The sequence below is a fragment of the Mustela nigripes genome, chromosome X (genome assembly GCF_022355385.1).
Source record: "Mustela nigripes isolate SB6536 chromosome X, MUSNIG.SB6536, whole genome shotgun sequence".
Lineage (NCBI taxonomy): Eukaryota > Metazoa > Chordata > Mammalia > Carnivora > Mustelidae > Mustela > Mustela nigripes.
The window spans coordinates 87770594-87794276 of NC_081575.1; the positions used below are offsets into that span (position 1 = coordinate 87770594).

The 23683-nt window shown below is 39.6% G+C and overlaps 2 protein-coding genes across 2 annotated transcripts in view; one reads left to right on the plus strand and one right to left on the minus strand.

The window, feature by feature from the left end:
- Nucleotides 1-23683, plus strand: part of CASK (calcium/calmodulin dependent serine protein kinase) — a 357555-nt gene that overhangs the window by 205560 nt on the left and 128312 nt on the right. Inside the window, exon 6 of the mRNA XM_059385265.1 lies at nt 23329-23431. Within this exon, the coding sequence (XP_059241248.1) occupies nt 23329-23431 (103 nt within the window). The remainder of the gene's footprint in view (nt 1-23328; nt 23432-23683) is intronic.
- On the minus strand, nt 4825-11971 carry GPR34 (G protein-coupled receptor 34). Its single transcript, XM_059385457.1, has 3 exons — nt 11793-11971; nt 11053-11150; nt 4825-6595 (listed from the first exon to the last, which is right to left on the minus strand). Exon 3 carries the CDS (start codon nt 6514-6516, stop codon nt 5353-5355), a length of 1164 nt encoding a protein of 387 aa, XP_059241440.1. The 5' UTR covers nt 6517-6595; nt 11053-11150; nt 11793-11971; the 3' UTR covers nt 4825-5352.

The window sequence follows — 23683 nt, forward strand, 5'->3', positions numbered from 1 at the left end:
ATTTTGGGTTTGGGTTTTTGGTTTTTGTTTTTTTTAAGACATCTCAGTAGTTAACCATGGGCTTGGGCAGACGGAAATGAAAACAAAAAGCATTATCTTAGCAGAGTCAGTTTCCGTAGAGTCAAAGCCTACTAACTCACATCCCCTATAAAAAAGGCAGCTCTCCTGACACCACTTGCAGTGTAGTTTAAGTGACGATCATGTGTGTCCAGCGCCTAGCAGCGTAAAAGGTACATACAAATAACTCCAACTTTGCTGCTCATTTTCTTGCATGTGAACTTGAAAGGGGGGAAATAAGAGGCATAGCAGAAGTTTAGGACAAACCTAGCACTTCCTTTCCAGCTCTGAGTCTGTTACCATCCCCCAGCCAGCGCTGGTGTCTGTCTGCAAACCAGACTGAACCGACGTACTGCCGCAGCCACATACCGTAGTGTGTGCTCACCGGGGCCGCGTCGCTGTGAAAAAAGACGTGGCCTCAGCCAGCGTGAGAGCATGCCTTAGTTTCTGTCTCAGCTGACACAATTCCGATTACATTCTGGGTTTTGAATACTTTATTCTGATGAAAAAATAGAAGTTTCTTGGCAAGTTATGGTGTCTGTTGGTACCTGACCTAAAAGGCTCTCCTTGTTAGATGTCACAACTGTTGTGAACGTTTTTGCCACTCTGAGCTTTTGCGTTTATGTTTGTGGTTTTTGACCAAAAAATAAGCTATGCATTCTCCCTATGATTTCTGCTGTTTGATTAATAGGAAGTTCTTTCCCAATCACTTATTTTTAAATCTTTTCATGGTTCCATTATTTACACGCAACAATCTATATATAATCTTAATAATGTTTTGTGTGTGACATGAGGTAAGGCTATAAACTGACTTTTTGATTAATAAGCATGGCACTTTTTATTAATCCATCCCTTCCTTCCCCTAGGCTTTTTGTGATATCTCCCTTTATTTGCAGTGGTTCTTTCTGAGGGAGGAAAGTGTGTTGCAGTCACTCAGAAAACTTTTCAAAAATTCACTTAACACCACTTTGCAAGATTCTGGCACATCTTGAGCAACAGAATCTTAGGTTTCCCTCTGATCATTCCTGCCCCTACTCTTTTGAGAGGCGTTAATTACGTTATATAATCTTCTCCTGTATCATTGAGGGCCTGCTTAGAGATGTGTATTCTGTTCCAGTGATAAGCTTATCCTTGTATCTGGTACACAGAGTTCTCCTTATTGAAAGATAAGAATATACATTAATATCTGGTAAAATAAGTCTCCATTCATATTTCAAAAACCTAGGGCATCTGGGTGGCTCAGTTGGTTAAATGTCTGCCTTCACCTCAGGTCATGATCTTGGGGTCCTGGGCCCACATCCAGCTCCCTGCTTAGTCAGGAGCCTGTTTCTCCCAATCCCTCTGCCCTCATCCTCGCTGATGTGTCCTCTCTCTTTCTCTCTCTCTCTCTCTCTCTCTCTCTCTCTCACACACACACACACACACACACACACAAATAAATAAATAAAATCTTTTTTAAAAAACCTTAAAAATAGCCTGGTAATATGTTTCTGCAAAATCCAGATTGCCTGCTAGGAGAACTCCATTTCATGCTGTTTTCTCTTGTGAGTAACTTTCAGTAAGGCTTTGCTTCAAAGAGTTGTAATTTTATTAGTTCTACTTTTATACTGGCAGGACTGAAGAATCCATTTTAAAAAGAAGTTGAAAATAAAACCTTCTGGACTTGAATAAAATTTCCTTTTTCTAGTGACCTGATCAAAGAAGTTGAAAATAAAACCTTCTGGACTTGAACAAAATTTCTTTTTTCTAGTGATCTGATCTTAGAAAATTAACCATCATCAAACCCAGCTCTGCTGGGTTTTCCAAAATGAATAGCAGTACTCAGCATTGGGTATCTGTCTGGCAGCCAGGCATTTTATTTTGCCCTTGTTTAGTTTTGCATATGTTAGATGCTATTTAGAAACTTGTTCTGAGTATCTTTTGCAAGGTGAGGATATATGTATACTCGGGAATTACCTTTTTCTGCATGCTTCTAGAACTAAACATTGGATTGGGGGATGTAGGGACAAGTGTTTGCTGCTTGAAAACACTAACGCTTAGTAAGAAATTAAAGATTATATATAATAAATAGCTTTAAATTTTGTAAGTCAGTATCATGTTAAAAATATACAAACATGGGGTGCCTGGGTGGCTCAGTAGGTTAAGCCTCTGCCTTAAGCTCAGGTCATGATCCCAGGACCCTAGGATTGAGCCCCACATGGGGCTCTCTGCCCAGCAGGGTGCCTCCTTCCCCCTCCCCCCTCTGGCTACTTCTCTGCCTACTTGTGATCTCTCTCTGTCAAATAAATATATATGTAATCTAAAAAAAAAATGTACAAACATTTGCAGGATTCAGGTTACTCTAAGACTTCATTAGTGAAACTTCTGTCAATAAATAAAATCCATTATAAACTTAAGCTCAGATTGACTTTTATCAAAATTTATTTTACCACAATTATTATACCAAGAATTAACTCAGTGTGCTTTTTAATTTTTTTTTTAAAGAATGCCATTGTGTGGGGCACCTGGGTGGCTCAGTCAATTAAGCATCTCTTTTTTTTTTTTTTAAGATTTTATTTATTTATTTATTTGTCAGAGAGAGAGAGGGTGGGAGAGCTGAAGCCCGGGGAGCAGCAGGCAGAAAGAGAAGCAGCCTCACCAGTAAGCAGGGAGCCTGACACAGGACTTAATCCCAGGACCCCGGGATCACGACCTGAGCTGAAGGCAGACGCCCAGTCAGCTGAGCCACCCAGACATCCCAAGCATCTGACTCTTGGATTTCCACTCAGGTCATGATCTCATGATTGTGGGATCTGCCTGTGTCAGGGTCCATGCTCAGTAGGGAGTCTGCGTGAGAACTCTTTCCCTCTCCCTCTGCCCCTCCCCTTCCCCCCACCACATGGGCGCACGCACGCAATGTAATCTAACCATTCAAGCTGTTACGTTTATAGTAGAGACACGTAGGGATATAAATTGTTTACCAGCAATATAAATTTTTTTTTTTTTACCTTTGAGAACACGAAAGAAAATTAGTGTTGCCATATTTTAAGATTTTATTTATTCATTTGAGAGAGAGTGAGAGCATGAGAGGGGAGAAGGTCAGAGGGAGAAGCAGACTCCCTGTGGAGCAGGAAGCCCAATGTGGGACTCAATCCCGGGACTCCAGGATCATGACCTGAGCCAAAGGCAGTTGCTTAACCAACTGAGCTACCCAGGCACCCAGTATTGTCGCATTTTAAAACCATACAAACAGAAATGCTAAATTTCAGTTTGGTGGTATTTGCTAACATTGTCAGAGCAAAGTAATGTAAATTTTTTCTAAGCTGCTAATTTTTCTGCAAATTTCCATTTTTATTCTCAAATATTTCTTGTTTTTTTTTTAAATATAATTCTGCTTTGACCTGTTCCTTATTCAGTCAGTCACGTGCACTCACTGATACACGGTTGCACAGTAATTATATACAAACCAAGTCTCATTAAAATAAATTCAACCCTAACAAAATTCTTCATACTCTTTACCATTGATTCCCCAGCCACTGGTCCACCTGAAGTTTGAAGAATTATTCTAACTCTAAGAAATTCTACTCTGTGACAAACATATGAGGGGATCCTTGGACTTTGTCATAACAACTTTTACATATTTACCCAATGGCATTCTGGTTCTGTGTGTGACCAAAAAAACTGAATAAATGCTGGACAAAATTTTAAAAATAGTTGCCTTAATGACAGCTCCTGATTCCAACTGTATGATGTTCAGTGCAGCTATATCGAGATACATTGACTAGGGGAAAAAATACACCCACTTTATCAGTTCTATTAAGCAACCCCCCTTCCCTGTCTCACTCATCTGCTCATTTGTTCACTCATTCAATTATTCAACAGATACCTGTTGGCCACCTGTGTGCCTTGAAGCACACTAAGTTCCCAGGAGCCCTTGCTAAATAAGAACCCTTTTTCTTAGAGCTTACTCTCCATTTAATTTTGAGCATACATGAAGATTTCAGAATTTGCTCCCTTTAATTCTAATCTGTTAAGTTTTCTTTATTATAAAATATTACAAACACTCAGCCATATGCCAAAAATAATACAATAAATACCCAAGTACTATCACACAGGTTTAACTGACTTAACATTTTGCCATGTTTGCTTCAAATCTCTCCAGCTGTAACCATATAACTCAAAATTGGTTGTGTTATGCTGTGTATATTATGCACATTTTGTACCTTTATTGCATATCTATAGGTCCAGAAAGAATATGGTATTTTATGTGTTTTTTTATTTTACAAAAATGATCTCATATGGTGTGTCTACCTTTTTGCAGTTGGGTTTTGGGGTGTTTTTCTATTCAGCATTTTTCTGATAATTGTCCCATGTTGACACGTGCAGGTGTAGTTCATTTCATGAAAGCACTGTGTAATACTCCATTTTGTGAATGGTGTATTTCTCCATTCCTTTGCTGATGGATACCCAACTCAGATCGTTTCAATTGTTTGATATCATGACCCAGCAGTTCACTGAGCATCATTATGTATAAGTTTTCTTGTAAACATGTTCAAGTGGCTCTGTCAGATGTAAGCCTAGTATCAGACATGGTAGACCATAGGCTGTGCCTGTTTTCAATTTTACTCTATCACAGCATGGTCCAAGATGGCTGAGTCACTTCTAAATCTAACAGGTTCAAATCCTGTTGCTAGGCTATCAAATTCTTAGCTTCTCTGTTGTTTGACTTTACTATACCATATTTAAATTATTTTTATTTGATCTAAACAGTGATAGATAATGGGTGACTTCATTTTTTATTAGAATTTTATTATTTCATCTGTTATAAAGGTTTAGGCATGACTGAATACAGTAGCAAATTATACAGGCTTTTTCAATGACAAAGAACATATTTTCTGACATTCTTGTCAGTCTGCCAATCATTTAACTTACTTTTAAATGCACTTGAAATTAGTATTAAGTGCTTGAGTTTGAGTAACTACATTAGTGACTTGAGAAACCATGACATTTTAATTATTCTGTTGTTAAAACCATAAATTTCACTTAACTTTATAATCTGTGTTAAGAGTGTTAGCTTAATAGCCTATTTTGAAAAGACGTTACATACAGATTTAAAATCTATCTAGTAATGAGTATAAGCTTTTCTTTCCCTTGAAATAGTTTACAACTAAGCAAATGAAATATCACAAATAAGCAAAGAGCTTTGAACAGGTCTGAGCTTTGCAAACGCTAGAGCTTTGTTTCATAATTTTTAGTTATGTAAGTAATTAAGAGGTTGTATTTTCTCATCCTTTTTATGTGTTTCTCTCAAGTGCTTTAAGCAGTATACTGAATTTTAGCTGCGGCAGATGTATCATGCAGAGAGTATCCTGGCTTAAATTCTGAAGTGCTCTCACTCCTGCTCGCTTCCCCTTGAAATCGTCTAGAAAGAAGTTGGCACATTATTTTGCGGATGTTACTGGACATCAGGAAATACATGACTGGATCTAAGCAGCTATTGAAAGATGAGAAAACCAACATGATCTCATTGGTTTTGTGAATGATTTCCTTCCAATAGCAAGATGGGCTATTTAGCTGTGAAGATATATAGACAAATCGGAAGGCATGATAGGGAACAAAACATACAGTAAAAATGATAAGTACGATAAAGGAATTCCGGGCTGTTTTGGCATATTTACCAGAATTGGGAAATTTTGACCTCCTTTTGGAAATCCTTAGTAGATTCTTGCCGATCTTAATATATGAAAGAATTATTAGTAAGAAAATTAGCCAGAACATTACCACAAGAACGTAATTAAAAATTGCTTCTCCTTTGGCATTATGCTTCTCTCTGTAATGGAAACACACTGTGGAATTATGATTTCCTTTAAGGGTTAAGGTAATCATAGCTAAAAATCCAGCAAGAGCAACTGTCCATACTGTACAGCAAACGTAAATACTTTGTTTGGTTGTTACCGCCCTTCGTTGTTGTACAGACCGATTAATTTTTATGTAGCGATCCAAACTGATAAATCCAAGCAAAATAATGCTAATGTACATGTTCATATAAAATAGTGTTCCCACAACCTTGCAAAGGATCACACCGAGTGTCCACTGGTTCCCGTTAATGTGATACATTATTCGGAAAGGCAGGCAGAAGATCAGTAAGAGATCTGCAATAGCTACATTCAGTAGGTAAATCTGTATGGAATTTCTTTTGCGGTGGATACCCAGAAATACATAGAGGGCAATTATGTTTCCAACCAGTCCCACGATGAAAATAACAGAGTAGGATATTGTTAACAGGCTGGAGAGTAGTTTCTCATCCATGGGACAGGTACCGTTTGGAGTAGCAGTAATACCAGGTTGATTGGGACTGCTTGGGTCTCCTGAGTGGTTCAGCCCTTGGATGCTATGACTGGCCATAAAGCTGTCTTTCTGGGAGGCGGAAGGCCAGCTGCCGGTTGAAGCACTCATCGTCGTTACCACGTGACTTCTCATTGTCCAGTGTAGGGATCAAAAAGCAGAGGTGCTCAATGACATGTTCCTTGTGTGTAGCTTTTATGTCTTCAGATTTTACCTGCAACAGAATGCAGCATCAAGTAATTTGTCATTTTAATAGCAGTTGCTTTAACTGAAAGCCCAAATAATCCATGATTGATTTTTAGACATGAGAAACTTTGACTATCTACGCTACGTATATAGCAGCATTACCATATCATAAAACAAGCAGTAAATGTAGGAGAGTCTTAAGGAATGTCCTGCTCTAACTTTTCCTATGGCTGCAGTATACGTTCAAGGTTTATTTCACTTTCCACAGGGAGTTTTTTATAGGAACAGAGAACAGAGACGGAGGTAAAGAGAAGTGACAGCTCACATTGCTTAAAGATAAGGGACATCCCTAAGGTAGTTACAGCCATGAGTGAGCTGGGCCCACTGCTGACCGCTGCCCACCTTCTTGCCTTGACGCCTTCCCTTGGATATGGTGTTCATTCATTTTGACAAGGGTTACCACATAGCATAAGACAGATAAACTGTGGCAGTCTTCCATTCCAAGATATAAATAGGAAAGAGTCCTCAATCTCCTCCTTTGCAACTTAAGACTGAGTTGGGCGTATTAAAATCATTTGCCTGCGGGGCAAGCAGACCAAGAGAGCAGAGCACCTGCCTCCTTAGGCAGACTTGTTGTAACACTGCAACAGGAGAGCAAAACAGCCAAACAAAACCAAGTCAGATGGCAATAGCCACCAGTTGGGCCAGGCAGTCTCCTGACCTAGAAATCTAGAGTGATAGTGAGATGGAAAACAGGATGTACATTCCAGGATTTTGAAAAAAGTAACTGCAGCTTACTGTGCCCTGTGTTAGGCGACTGTTGCTAGAACCTTGTAAGAGATAGAGTATGGATTCCACTTGTTCGTGGCAACAGAGAATGTTAACAATGCTACCTGTTCTTGGCCTTTTCCTGGGCATTGATTGATATGAAGAACTCAGCCTGGGAGACCATCCTAAGGAGCAAGAAGACATGAAGAGAAGGTTCCAGGAGGTCTCATCACCTTCCTTTCTTAGAGCGACTGCCCCATTTCTCTACAGCGACATCTTAGCAGATGTAACATAAAGATGTTCAGAGCAAGGTTACCAAAATCAGACCTAACTCTGTGACCTTGATCAAACCAATTAATCTTTTCTAAGCCTTCATTTTCTTATCTGTAGAAATACACAATGTGTATGAAGAACTTAACACTAGCACATAAAAGTACTCCATGAAAATTAGCTTTAAAAAAAAAAACACCTTTGGACGAATCTCCCTTTAGTAAATATTTCACACCTGGCTAAATACTACATGGAAAACAAAGGTGACCAAGACCACGTTCCTGCTGTCAGTAAACGTTTTTGTAGGCATGTACATTCAGATTCTGAATGCTATCATGTAAAGTGCATTTGAATTACAGTAACTTCTTGATGTGGCATGATACACAGAGAAAAAACATTTGGAAGAACTTATCTTTTCTTAAAAGTCTGTCTATAATTTGATCGAGAAGAAACCATGCCATTGAGGGTAAAATTCCAGTTTAAAATATTGTCAAAGAGGGAAAATTGATTCCAGGGAAGAGGAACCAACTGATAAAGAGGAAGTTATGTAATCCCTGGTGAGGGCCTATCTGCAGAGTTCAGGTCTGTCCTGTGTCTCTACTGCAGGAAGACCAATGTCGGCGATGTTTATAGAAACTAACAGGCATGTTTCTGGTGATCTGAGATTTTAAAAGGAAAGGGCCATCTAGGAAGAATGGCGGGCTGCCAAAAAATGAAGCTGATAAATGCAATCTAGATTACCAGGAAGAGGAAAAGGGTACCTGAAGGAGGGATTTGCATTGTGTGGTTACATGGGGAGCTTGCAGAAGCTCAGGTAGAAACCTCTCATTGCCCCCCAGTGAAGAGGAACTTAATGGCAAGTGATAGGATTTTGAGAGCTCAGACAGCCAAAACGACTGTGAGAACTCCTCTGTAAGTAGTTCTTTGGTTTGGTTTGGGTTTTTTTCCTCCTCCCGTGCTGTATTTTAAACCCCGTTAGGGTTCAGAACCAAGTCCTTTTCGTTTGCCTCTCAGCCCAATAAATATTATTGAATAAAAGAGGGAATTTAGTGGAAAAGTAGGTGAAGTTGTACATGAGGATCTCAAAATCAGCTGTTCAAGCACAGGAGGGGCTTGAGCTGTAGTAAGAAACGAAATCGCAATTGACTGTGGTTGCTGTGGCTGCAGCAAGAACCAAACCCCTTCTTTGGCTGAATTCGTAGACACAGAGTGCCTTAGATGAAGACCATTACTACTAATCTGAGGGGTGTTACTGCCAGTCCCAAGCTGGGAGGGCCTCTGGGCCTCACCTGGAATGCAGTGTTTCATCCCAACAGCACACGTGGAAACAGGCATAGAACGAAAGGGGAGAAAAGCCCAAATCATGTCATACGAGCAAGCTGAAGGAAACAAGCACCCAATTCTGGAGATGGGAACACTTTGCAGAGCCACGGAGAAAAGAATTTCACCTTGTGATCTGTGTTTTCAGAAAGCAGAACAAGGACTACTGACTGGAAACTGCAGAGACAGATGTGGCTTCCTATTAAGGAAATGCTGTTTTAGAATGAAACAGGCTATCTTGGGAGGCAATAGGGGTCTCAGCCCCAGACATCTCGAGATAACCACTGATTGGGTGCTTTGTAGAAGAGACTCTCAGTGCCTCTCAGCCCCAGCTGCTTATTAGAATCCTTTTGAGGACTTTTTAAGGGTATCCATGCCTGGCTCCAACCCCAGATCTCCTGATTTAATTGGTCTGCAGTGGGCTCCAGGCAGTGGTTTCCTTTAAAAGCTCCTCAGAGGATTCTAATCTGCAGCCAGAATTGAACCCTTGAGCTAGATGGCTGGACCACTAACTAATATTTATTTAGCAGTTGCCATGTACTGGACAGTGTGTTAAGCACATTGATATTACTTCATTTGCATAATCCTCATTGTAACCTCGTGAGGTAGGTATTCCAAAAGAGGTAATGAGAGATCAAGAAGTTGCCAACTTTACCCGTGACCATGCAGCTCTTAAATGGCATTACCAGAGCTGGAATTCAGATCTGCCTAGCTTTTAGGGTCCATGATCCTTTTCGCTAAACCTCACTCTTCCTAATCACATAGGATCAGCATTTTCTTTTTTAATGCTGAGTCCTGTCAGCAGTATCTAGACATGGTTCCTTTAACATTATTATCCACATTAATGATTTTTTAAAAGATTTTATTTTTAAGTAATCTACGTTCGATGTGGGGGCTTAAACTTACAACCTCAAGATCAAGAGTCACATGCTCTACCGACTAAGCCAGCCAGGTGCCCCTCACAGCAGCAATTTTAAGAAGAGATTATACTTCTAGCTTTACTTCTTTAGAAAAAGGTCTTACTCTTCTCATTTGCTCTGTCCATTTTAGTAAGTAAAGAAGTCCAGCATTTATAGTATCACAAATCATTCATCAGAATGTTCAGCAGATCTCCCAGAGCATATCTTTTCAAACTTACTTCTAGGCCTGAAAGCCATCATCAAGATATTTCTAGGGGCACCTGGGTGGCTCAGTGGGTTAAGCCGCTGCCTTCAGCTCAGGTCATGATCCCAGGGTCCTGGGATCGAGCCCCGCATCAGGCTCTCTGCTCAGCCGGGAGCCTGCTTCCTTCTCTCTCTCTCTGCCTGCCTCTCTGCCTGCTTGTGATTTCTCTCTGTCAAATAAATAAATAAAATCTTAAAAAAAAAAGATATTTCTAGAAAGCCATCCTCAAGATATTTCTACAAAGCACATATCCTGAAACCATTTGCTCCAGCTTCAATCTGCCAATAAAGTAAATTAGTAATATTTGGACAGGGTTGCCAATAGACCTTTCTGGTTTTGCTCTATTTGTAAGCTTAAAGAAAATAAAGCAAAAGCAATGCATTTGTTTAAATAGTAACAGTGGCCATCATTTAGAGCCATGTATTAGATGGCTAGTGTCCAGTCATTTATTAACAAATTAACAGATTACATTCTGTTTTACACTTTATGGCTGATTTTCACCTCCTTTACAATGTGTCACTCACTCACTGTTCTTAAGGCCATTTATTGATGTTTTTAAAACTACTCATTTAAGAATGGCCAATGAGAACAAGAAACAAACCACTGTATTTGCCCAGTGGACAAATTTCCCAGTGGGTGTTACTTGTGACTTGTGTCATATTGACATGGTCACAATGGTTTTCTGAGAGTAGATGGTAAAGGTTTTTTTTTTTTTTTAAGGCTGTTACTTGATAAATCCTCATGCTTGTCCCCCTGTGTTAGTGTTGCGTTGTACCCAGCACCACCACCCCCCTGGCCAGTAGTTGCCAACTGACTCATGTCCATAGACATGTAGAAGCCTCAGCTTCTGTAGTGGAGGCCAGCGCCCAACACATTCTATTGTGGCCTCCAAAGAGTCCAAGGTTTTAAATGCATGCTGGGTATGTTTGTGAAAACATCATATTGCTATGTAAAAATACATACCTATTTGGCAGTAATGGCAATGGCAGCAACCTTTCACTGTAGTTTGACTTGCTGGCCACTGAGTCATTCAGGCCATGCTTCAAAGGTCACATTAATTGCTGCATACAGAATTACAATTGGAAGCATGTTACTGGAAATAATACTATTACTAGTTCATTACATTTTGTTATAAACTTATCTGTGTCTAAAAAAGCATTTGGAAACATTTCAGTTGAAGTAACTACCACGTATTTTGCTTTTTCTTTTTTCTAATATTCACCTCATTTACTTCAGAAACACCCAACTTAAAATTTAATTCATCTGGCAATTACCATAAAATAGTAACAATACAATAAAGCACAACTGGTGGCAAATAGGGAAACAGCAAAACAATAACGTTAGTGATCATTTATAATACATTGGAGATAAAGTTCATTGCATATGAAAATAACTCTTATTGGGTTCAAGTGGCCCTGCAAGTCTTCATGGCAATATACAAAAGACAGCATAAGCAACATGATGATATTGATAATACGAGCTTCAGTACCCACAGTGACCTACAGTACTTCCAGTAACTAAGAGGACAGCCTCATTTTAAGTCAAATCAAGGCAGAGAGGTCTCATTCAAGCAGTTGACTCAGGTCTCTTTAAGCAAAGCGCTGCTAGTCACCAAAAAGCAGGTTTCACTTTTAGTATTCAGACAATCAAATTTTAACTGAAATAATGGGTCATTTATAGAGTTGAAATCAAGGAGTACTCACAGGTCAGGCTCTCTTGCAGTAGAAGGAGCAGAACCCCAAGCTTCCCTAAACACAGAGACTTGTCTTTGTATGTCAGCTGGGCTCCTCCATCCGGTCGTGGTACAATTGGTTGAGGTTGCCTTTTTTTTATATTTGCATGTGGTAACAAGGTTTTTTTTTCCCCTTTTCTTTCTTTCTTCAATATGCCATCCCTCCGATTCCTTGTGAAAATGTTCAGAAGCCCGCTAGCATGCAGCCATTGTATGTGTAAGCTCAGTCAACACTTAACCTTTAGAAAATCATTTCTATCTTTCATTTGAATACCTTTCACCTTCACAATTGTGGGAGGTTTTCCCTTGTCCCTCCCCCAAACAAAGAAGTTTTATAAATTGTAAGCAGAGTTATGCATTCTCTGTTTTTGCTAAGAAATGAGGCATAGTAAGCACTGAATATGTTTCTTTCAGGATTCATTTTAGAAATTAAGTTTTTCACATAAAATGGCATTCCTGTATTGAATTGTACTAATATCAGTAACAGATTATTAGATATTAGATATTAGAATTATTTTATTCCTAAGGGGCTTTTTAAAGTTTTATTTGGCCTGTACATTATTTTAGTAGATTTTCATGGATCCATTTAAGACCTTGGATTTATTTTCTAAAACAATGTTACAGTCAGGACTAGATGAAATTTACGATTGTATTCTCCCCCTTTTTATCACTACAATAAATTCTCCCAAGTAAACTGAAATCTCTGTTTTAAAGAAAATAATGAAGGGATTCTACAGTTTTTATTTTTAGTCCAGTATTTAATGACTGTCCATCTATGTAACTGCTGGCCCTGCAGTTTCATGGCATTTCCCCTTTTTCCTTGTCATCTGAAGTGAAAGATTAGTTTTTATCCTCCCCATAATTGTTACCCTACAGCTTTGTTTACCCTAAATGGTATTTAACTCATTAGGCTTTATCTAACATTCTCATTATTTCTGGGTGCATTCACTCTTCTGAACTCATATTCTCCAGAGCTTTTGGTTTGTTATGAATATGACACATAGGACAAAATATTTTAAAATTGCTAGAATGAAAATACTTCATAGCTCTTACTTCCCCTTAGAACTCCTGAGAAGGAAGAGGGTTACTGTGTTGGTCTGGCAGGAATTTTGTGTGTGTGCGCAGAGTTTAAAAAAAAAAAAGAAAGAAAGAAAGAGAAAAAAACCCGATAGTATTAAACTTGCTTTCTTAATGATTTTTGAACAGTTCAGTACTATTAAGTATATTCTTGTGCAGCAGATCTTTGGAACTTTTTCATCATGCAAAAGTGAAAGTCTACACTCACTGAACACTAATTCCATTTCCCTACCCTTGGCAATTCCCTTTCTACTTGATATGATTTGGGCTATTGTAGATAATTCATTTGAGTGGAATCATATACTGTACTTCTCCCGCTGGCTTTTTTTGTTGTTGAGCATAATATCCTCAAGGTTCACCCCATGTTACAGCATGTGACATGACTTCCTTCTTTTTAAGGCCACACAATGTTTCACTGTATGTATATATATATCACATGTTCTTTCTCCATTCACCTGTCAATGGACATTTGGATTGCTTCCACCCCTAGGCTGTTGGGAATAATGCTGTGATAAACAAGGCTGTGCAAATATATTTTGGTGCTTATGACAGAGTTTTTTTTTTAATAACTAAATAGGTATTTATTAGCATTCTGTTTACTAAATCTAATATAAATGTTTTTTATGTTATACCAGCTATTTTTCTACACCTTAGCCTCCATTTGCAAAATACTAATTCTGCTTTAATCTTCAGTGCTCTGGTGACCCTACTGTGACCAGATTCGAGTATACATACAGTCCCCAACTTACAGTGGTTCAACTTAGGATTTTTTGACTTTGCAATTATGCAGAAGCAATATGCATTCAGTAGAAACCTCACTTCAAATTTTGGTCTCTTCCCAGGCAAGCGATAGGTGGCCCAATCCTCTTTCGTATTGGCTGGACCATGGCAGTGAGCCACAGCTCCCAGTCAGGCACAGCATCATAAGCATCAGCAACCAGTATACATTTAACCGTTCGGTAGCTGTGCAATCATTCTCTTTTTCACTCTGGATATAGTAGCCAATAAATTACCTGATATACTTAGCACTTTATTATAAAATACGCTTTGTGTCAGATGAGTTTGCCCACCTGGAGGCTAATGTAAGTATTCTGAGCATGTTTAAGGTAGGCTGGGCTAAGCTGTGACATTCAGGAGGCTTGATGTATTAACTGCATTTTCAACTTACAGTATTTTCAACTTATGATGAATTTATCAGGGCATAACCCCATTGTAAGTTCAGGAAGATCTGTAATCTTTCTCTGGTTCTTCCCTTACATGAGCTTTTTCCTATTCATTCTGAGCTTTCTACGTTCTGTCTCTCATTCTTTGCTCATTCTCATGTATCCTCTTCCTCCTTTGTTGGTATCTTAGCTCATCATTTATATAAAGATGAAAGTAGAAAAGCATAAATAAATGGATACGTTTGTCGGGCACCATCCATTACTGATATCACCATCCTCTCTCCATCTAAATCCCAATCCTGGTTAAATTCAGCTCATCACCTACTCCAGACTGGAACCCTGCTGGCTGAAATGAGGACTACTAGGTAACACCCAATTGTGTTGATCGTTCTCACTTAGCATTCATGACCACAAACCTCAAGTGAACCTCAGCGCTGCCAGCAGTCCTGCTATATTTCCTTAGTCTATTGGTTCTCAAAGCATAGCGCCCATGATCAACATCACTCGAGCTTGTTGGAAATGCATGTTCTTGACCTTATCCCAGACCTTATGATCAGAAACTGGGGGGGTGGAAGCCAGCAAACCCATGTGATTCTGAGGCTGAAGTTTGAGAACCACTGCCTTAGTCAATCCATTGTCCCATTCTTTGAAAATATTTTTCCACACCTTCACACTGCTCAAGTTGCCAACAACCCCCTCTCCTTCCTCACTCCCGCCTGAAGATCACTTTTATTTCAACGTAAATAGAAAACAGAAGTACTCAGAAGAGAACTTCCTCGTACTCCTACATCCCCATCTGCTTGCATCTACAGGTGCTCCCGGACTCTGCCTTCCTCAGTGTCACTGGGGCCAACCCCTCTCCCCAGCTACACACTATATCCCATCCCTTCTTTCTCCCGAGTCCTGTTTTCCTCTCCACGGGGTCTTTCCCATCGGCACACAAGTGTCTCTCTCTCTCTCTCAAAGACAAAACAAAAACCTCCCTGAAAATCTCTAGATGCTGCTGTGGACCCCCCAATCATACTGTTACATGAAACTTTTGAATATCTGTATGTATTTTCTTATTTTCATAAAAGATAACAAACACTGGAAGGATAAACCAAAAAATAATACAAATACTTACAAAAGAGGAAGGAGAGAATAAGGGGAAGGAGAAGGTACAAAAGCTAGACCTCTCCGAATGACATTTGTTTACAGTGTAGACTTTGGAATTATGTACATGTTTTATTTTTTAAAGATTTTATTTATTTATTTGAGGCAGAGCATGAGTAGGGTGGGTAGGGGCAGAGGGAGAGGGACAAGCGGACTCTCTGCTGAGCAGGGAGCCCGATGTGAGCCTCAATCCCAGGACCCCGAGATCATGACCTGAGCCGAAGGCAGACACTTGACTGACTGAGCCACCCAGGCACCCATGTGCATGTTTTATATAATCCAAACACCAAAAGTCAAAATCTAATTCAAACAAATTGGCCTCATTGGGTAACAAACTGAAAGCATAACCACAAAGAGAATTCTTTTAAATGACTTTAGTGTGGGTTTTGGGGTGCCTGGGTGGCTCTGTCGGTCAAAACGTTGAACTCTTGATTTCACCTCAGATCATGATCTCAGGTTTGTGAGATGGAGTCCCACGTTGGACTCCACACTCAACATGGAGTCCACTTGAGAGTATTTCCCTCTCCCTCTACCCCTCCCCCCACTCGTGCTTTTTCTCTCTCTCTTAAATCAAATCTTTTTAAAAATAAGGTGGGGTTGTTGTTTTCTTTCTCTCTTTTTTTTTTTTACATATTTTAGACTCAGAGAAAAGTTCTGATAGTAATACAAAGAATTCTCATCACCTTTCACTCAAATTCCTCATGTTAACATTTGTCTACATTGGTTTTATCTTTCTCAGTTTTTCACTCTTCTCTCTTTATCCATCTATATAGTTCCTAAAAATAAGGAATTCTCTAAATAGCCACAGTAAAATGATCAAAGTCGGGAAATTTATGTAATCCACAGACCTTGTCCCAATTTCATCAAGAGTCCTAATAATATCCTTTATAGCAAAAATAAAAACAAGATTATGTGTCGCATTTTAGCTGTTCAGTTTTTTCTGTCTCTTTTGATCCCTTTCATCTGAAACAGTATTTGAAGAATATGGGCATGGGCCCAGTACTCTCTAGAATGCCCTTCAGTTTGGGTTGGTCTGATGTTTCCTCACGATTCGATGCAGTTATGTCCTTTGACACAAATACCACAGAGTGTTGCTGAGTGCTTGTCAGTGAAGGAAGCATGTGCTCTTAATTAGTCCCACTATTAGCAGTAGTAACTTTGATAGGAGTGTCTGCCAGGTTGCTTCTCTGGAAAATTACTATTTTACCTCTTGTAATTAATAAATATCCTCTGGGGAGTTACTCTGAGATTATACAAATATCCTGTCACTCTTCAGACTTTTACCCACTAGTAACTACCTTTTGATGGTTCTCACTTGCATCCGTTATCATGATAATAACTGCCAAATGATTATTTCTAGTGCCAGAATTTCTTTTACATTGATTAATTGGTTTTATACTTACATGAAAGATTCTCCTCCTCTCTGTTTATTTACTTATTTACATCAGCACAGACTCATGAATTCTTACTTTATTCAATAGCAAAACAGTAATTTGACTGGACATCCTGGTTAGGATATATCATAAGAACAAAAAGAACCACAAAAAAATCTTAAACAGCGTATGGTGGTTTTGTTGTTACTGGTAATGTAGGTACTTTTATATACACACTCTAGGGGATAAAGCAAATGAGTAATTATCTTAATGTCATTAGGTACCAATATTACTTGACAAAATCAAAGAAGTCAAGTAAAAACTCTATTTTTAAAAAACTATATATTAGTATGAATTGATATTTCTCCTTCTAAAAAATACACAGTTTTTTTTACTCTGTCCACTGAAAAATCAAAGCAGGGATGACCCAGTAATGATAACATACCTAATGAATATATTGTGAATTTAAATACTGTTTCCCACTAAACAGAAATGAGAGTGCATGGAGAAATGGTTTGTTCCAGATGTGGGGCAAGAAATGCACAAGACAAACCTCGGACATCTTCTGCCTAAAAGCAAGGAACTTCGCAGAGGTTTAGAGTCTTACAAAAGGGCATGAGAGCTGACTTAAAGGAGCTCCTGATGGCTAGAAAATGGGATAATTTGAGCATCAAAATGAATAATGGCTATAATTGGTTAAATGTATCAAACATATACAAACCTATAAATTCACAATAGTACCCAAAAAATCCTTCATTGATCACCTTTGGAGTTTACCTGGCAACCAACTTATTCTGGAAATCGTTCATGGTGGCTTTATTCATAATAACCCCAAACTAGACACAGCCCAAATGTTTCTCAATAGGAGAATGGACAAACTGTGATATATTCATACAGGGAATATTTACTCAGCAATAAAAGAAATGAACCACTGATCACAACAAAATGGATGAATCTCAGAAACAGGCTGAGTGAGAGAAGCCTTATATAAAAGAGTACATACTATATGGCTTTGTGTATATGCAGTTCTAGTATAAGCAAAACAAACTTATTTTTTTTCAGAATAAGCAAATAACAGAATAGTCATTTGCACTGGGGGTGTGGCAGCAGAGGTTGAGTGGTAAGAGGGCAAGGGAGGTTTCTGGGATGGTAACATCTTGATAGGGATACAGGTTACACAGTTCTATGCTGTCAAAATTCTCCAGTGGTACTCTTAAGATTTATGCATTTCACAGCATGTAAATTTTGCCTTAAACATAATTTTAAATATTAAACTCAAGGGGCACCTGGATGGCTCAGTTGGTTAAGCATCTGACTCTTTTTTTTTTTTTTTTTAACAGAGATCACAAGTAGGCAGAGAGGCAGGCTCCCTGCCAAGCAGAGAGTCCAATGCAGGGCTTGATCCCAGGACCCTGGGATCATGACCTGAGTCAAAGGCTGAGGCTTTAACCCTCTGAGCCACCCAGGCGCCCAAGCATCTGACTCTTGATTTTTGACTCTTGATTTTGGCTCAGGTCATGATTTCAGGGTCATGAGAACAGGCCCCACATTAGACTCCACACTTCGAGTGTGGAGTCTGCTTAAGATTCTCTCTCTGCCCCTCCGTCCCCACCCAACATGTGCACTTGCTCTTTAAAAAAAATATATTAAACTCTAATGACATGTGCTGAATTAGAGTGAAAAGATGGACTGATGGTTGGATAGGGGAATGAATAGATAGATAGTTGATAAAACAAACGCAGCAAAATGTTCATTGTAGAATCTATGTGGTGAGTATGTGGCTATTTACAATTCTTTCGGTTCTCTGTTTTTGATAGTCTTCATAACAAATACTGAAGAAAATCTCCATTTTGGAACACCTAGTTATGGAGCTGGGCATCACTGGCTGCTAAAATCATGGAAGAAAAGCCAGTGGTGAACATTGTAAAGATGGATCAAGGCAGACAATACCTGACCAATCCTGTCGCTAAAAGTAGGGCAACAAGACATCATGTTCTTCCTGATGTGCTACAAAAAACTAAAGTATTAGCATTAAAAAATCTAAAATTGAATGTGAATCTAGTCAAGCTTCTAGATCTAACTACCAATTTACAAAAAACACAGGAACATATTAAATGACACCATGTAGGTCCTATTAGCCAAGGCCAGATTGTAGGAGATATCACAGGGGAAATTAGCTAGTATCTTAGTCAATCAATGGCATGAATGTTTTTTAAAAAGGTAAGAGGAATATATGATATAGAGTCAAGAGATATGAGACCTATGACCATCAAATGCAATGTATGAACCTTAAATACCATTTTGAACTAACCAACTGTAAAAAACAACAAAAAAAAAGTCTTTGAGATAGTCAAGGAAAATTGAATGTGGCTTGGTATTAGGTGATTTTAAAGAATTGTTCATTGTATTGGATGTGATAATATGGTTATTTTCTCAAGTCATCTGTTATAAATACTGAACTAATAACAGGTGAAATGATATTTGGTTTAAAAGACTTAAACAACAACAACAACAAAAAAAAAACGGGGATAAGTGAAGTAAGAACAGCAGAATGTCAGTAACTATTAAAGCTGGGAGATGGAGTGTGGCACCTGGGTGGCTCAGTCGGTTAAGTGTCTGCCTTTGGCTCAGGTCATGATCCTGGCGTCCTGGAATCAAGCCCTGAGTCGGGTTCCCTGCTCAGCAGGGAGCCTGCTTCTCTCTCTCTCTTTCTCTCTCTCCCCCTCTTTCTCTCAAATAAATAAAATATTTTAAAAGGGTACTCAGAGGTTTAATAAATCTGTTTTCTCTAATTGCAAATATTAATAAGTTTTTTAAAGGAAACTCCCTTAAAGAATAAATGAAACAGGGGTGCCTGGGTGGCTCAGTGGGTTAAGCTTCTGCCTTCGGCTCAGGTCATGGTCCCAGGGTCCTGGGATCGAGCCCCACATCGGGCTCTCTGCTCAGCAGGGAACCTGCTTCCTCCTCTCTCTCTCTCTCTGCGCCTACCTCTGATCTCTATCTGTCAAACAAATAAATAAAAAAATCTTTAAAAAAAAAAAAAAGAATAAGTGAAACAGGAGCACCTGGGTGGCTCAGTGGGTTAAAGACTCTGCCTTCAGCTCAGGTCATGATTCCAGAGTTCTGGGATCGAGCCCCATATCGGGCTCTCTGCTCAGCAGGGAGCCTGCTTCCTCCTCTCTCTCTCTCCCTCTCTGTCTGCCTGCCTCTCTGCCTAATTGTGATCTCTGTCAATTAAATAAATAAAATCTTAAAAAAAGAAGAAGAAGAAGAAACGAAACAAGATGGGATCGGGAGGGAGACAAATCATAAGAGACTCTTAATCTCACAAAACAAACTGAGGGTTGCCAGGGGGAGGGGAGTCGGGAGAGGGTGGTGGGGTTATGGACATTGGGGAGGGTATGTGCTATGGTGCGTGCTGTGAAGTGTGTAAACCTGGCGATTCACAGACCTGTACCCCTGGGGCTAATAGTACATTATATGTTTATTAAAAAATAAAACAAATTTTAAAAAAGGAAACTTCCTTGGCCTCTCATTCTCTTTTAGCTACATCCCATTCCCATCTCTCTGTTCCTGGTACAGTAAGGTTTTGAAAGATACCTGAATTTACTATCTCCATATTATCTCTTCCCATTTTTCTTGAACCTTGTGCAGTGGAGATTTTTGTCAGTATCATCCCACCAAAACCCCTCTTATCCAGATCATCAGGGACTTCTAGGTTGCCAGATCTAATGGTCAGTTCTCAGCTCTCATCTTAAATGGCCTCTCACTAGCATTTCAGGGCACCACACTACTCTGATTTCCTTCCTGCTTCACTGTCTAGGCATTCTCTTTCCTTTGCTAGATTGTTGTTATCTTCCTGACCTCAAACATTGCTGTGTACCAAATCTCATTCCTCCGACCTCTTTTCTTTTCTTTTTTTTTTTTAAGATTTTTAAAATTTATTCATTTGAGACAGATAGAGAGAATGAGCAGGGGAGAGAGGCAGAGGGAGAGGGAAAAGCAGAAGCATACGCCCCACTGAGCCAGGAGCTGGACATGAGGTTCTATCTCAGGACCCAGAGATCATAACTTGAGTGGAAGGCAGGCACTTAACCATCTGAGCCACCCAGGCACCTCCCTCTTCTCTTTTCTACTGGTAGTCACTCCCTGAGTGATTTCACTGTAAACACTGTGTGCTATTGATCCCAAATTTACATCTCTAATTCCAGCCTTCCCTCTCCCACCTTTTAAGATCTTACACTCAGTTTGTACAAAACCAAATACTTTATGCCTCTTATGAAGTCTTCTGTGTTCCCAGTTTTAGTAAACGGCATCTTCATTTTCATTCAGTTACTCAGAACAGAAACCTAGTTGTCACACCTACCATCTTCTCTCACACCCCATATCCAGCAGCAGCTCCTGTTAGCCTAACCTTTAGAACCTGAACTTGACCACTAATTGCCATCACCGCTTCTGTCATGCTAGTCTAATTCAAATCCCCATCTTCTCTTGCCTGGACAACCACAGTATCCTCCTACCTGGTATCTTCTCTTCAACTCTCATGCCCTGCAATCTCTTCTCCACACAACAGCCCAAGTGATTCTTTCAAAACCTGAGATCGCTCATAAAGCTCCCCAGCTTATAGCTTTCCAGTGATTTCCCATCTCATTCGGCATAAAACCCAGGGTTCTGGCCATGGCTTCAAGCCCCAGACCATAGAGCCTTTGATCATGTGATCACATTTCTTACCACTCTTCCCCTTGCTCATTTTTCCCCCAACACACTGGCTTCCTTACTCTTCTCCGAACACACCAGCCCTCCTCATGCTTCTAGGCCTTTGTACTTACTATCCTGGAAACCTGCTTCCACATGACCCGTGTTGCCCTTTCCTTCTGGTCAAAGTTCAGGTATTACCAGATCCTTCTTCAGCCCGATCCCCTTACTAAATAGCAGCTCCTTGGTGTCCAGACCCATACCATTGACCACCAGCTTTTACCTCATAGCACTTAACACTACCCAGTCTCTCGTATTCATTTATATGTATTGGTTTCTTTCAGTTTCTATCCTCCAATTTTATGACTTAAGGATTTATTGAGAATGAGAGAATCCACACTCTGATGAGAATTACATAAATCTCAGTGTAACCATAACTTAAGAATGAATATAGTCAACGAACTATAAAGGGTATACTTTGGGATTCTGATTTAAGCTTCTACTTCTCCTTAATAAGGTGACAGAATTGACAAGGAGACCATATCTAGGTTTAGTTTGTAGTTTCTTCTCCTACATCATGCCCTTCCTTTGCTAGGCATGTTCATGTGCTGCACCCCCCACACTAGAATCGTGCTAGGACTATCACTGTCTTCTTCTGGTCTGTTGTCATCCATCTCTGAACCAACTGAAAGTCCTTAAGGAGAGCAGGCTCTGTCCATTGCTTTCTGCAGAGCTTGGCTTGCTCTCCCATAAGCCCTCCTGGCTACTTTGTGTCTTGCTGCAGTGCATTCCCCATTCATGTACACTTGCCTTCCCTCTCCTCTGTTTCTCTCTCGCTCGCTTGCTCGCTCTCTCTCACACACACATTTATATTTAAGGGCTCATCTTTTTTTGTGCTAGAGCCTCTATTATAAGGTCTTTAAATGTCTTTGGACGAAAAGAATAATAACTTCCAGAGTAGAACCCTGCTGTTTTCATTGAACAGAGTAAGGATCCCTCCCACTTTCCTGTATCGTGAGACATCTTTCTGGGTGCACCAGTTCAGAGCTTTGGATTTGGGGGGCAGGGGGCCACTATCATACAGGCTAAACCTGAGCTAAAACTGTGTCATGTTATAAATGAACAAGTATGGGAAAGAACAAAAATACTATTCTCTTCCATGCCTGAAGAAGCTTGCTTTTTTTTTTTTTTTCACGAACCCATATTTTAAAAGCAGGTCATATGTGATATCAGTCATATTGGGGAGTGTAGTATTTGAGCAGAGACCAAAGGTCTGCACAGTTCAGTGCTTTCCTGAGACCAGGTCCTACAGAGAAACTCTCACTGTGACCATGAGGCAGATGATTCTTAGGGAGCCCTGGTCACACAGCTACTCCTTGGGAAGGATGCTTTGCCTTGGACCAGAGGCCAGCCAAGTCATCACCTCTCTCCCTTCCCATTCCCACAAAGACAAAGGGCAGGTCCAGAGAAAAGACATGCCCAGGGAGAACACTGAACTCCCTGGGATCCAGGTTCAATTAAAGTCATTAAATCTGGCTCTTCTTACTTAGGGATGGAATGAATTTAAAAAAAAGCAAGAGGATGGTGGGAGGGTAGGTAGACAAAGAACGAGCCAAGGACTAAGATACAGTGGCTCTGTAGGTAAAGTCAGAGGTCTCAAGAAACATTTTGGCAAGAGGTGTAAAAAAATATTTTTCCTTAAATGTAGACTATCACTCAAAAAAAAAAAAAAAAGGAGAGAATATCGCTTGAAAAGTTAGAAAACTCATCTGCCATACTTTAACATGCTTGCTTCCTGAGTAATTCTTAGCACCTTACCTAATCTTAGAAGGAAATAATTCCTGAAAAACATTGGATAAAACAGGTAAGTCTTTAGAGAAATCAACCAGAAGTGAGAGTAGCACAAATAATTCAAGCATCCAAAATAATTCCAGGAGTTTTTAATGTATTACTGCATGGTCATGTTATTCAGTTTTGTGTAAATTGAATTGCTCATGTCCAATTAATCCTTATCTTTGGTTTGTTGTTTTTCTGTTTTTCTTTCCAGCCCCACTGTGTTCTCCTCGCCTCAAAGGAAAACTCGGCACCTGTTAAACTTGGGGGCTTTGGGGTAGCTATTCAATTAGGGGAGTCTGGACTTGTAGCTGGAGGTAAGAACATTTTTTAAAACATTTCCTTCAAAACCTGGTCACTTTCAGCCTAGTGTAAAACTTTCAAACTAAATATTAGCCCATCCTCAACATTTCCTACCAATTCCATCTCCCCAAACTTCCCCCCACAAGAAGGGCTAACACAATTTTGAATTTAATAACTGTTAATTATGACTAGAATTTTAGTACCTTAAGAATATGGTGCGCCTTGGTGGCTCAGTGGGTTAAGCCTCTGCCTTTAGCCCAGGTCAT

What these genes read in the sequence shown, in the direction of transcription:
- GPR34 (XM_059385457.1), bottom strand. Translation starts at nt 6,516, where the DNA reads ATGAGAAGTCACGTGGTAACGACGATGAGTGCTTCAACCGGCAGCTGG.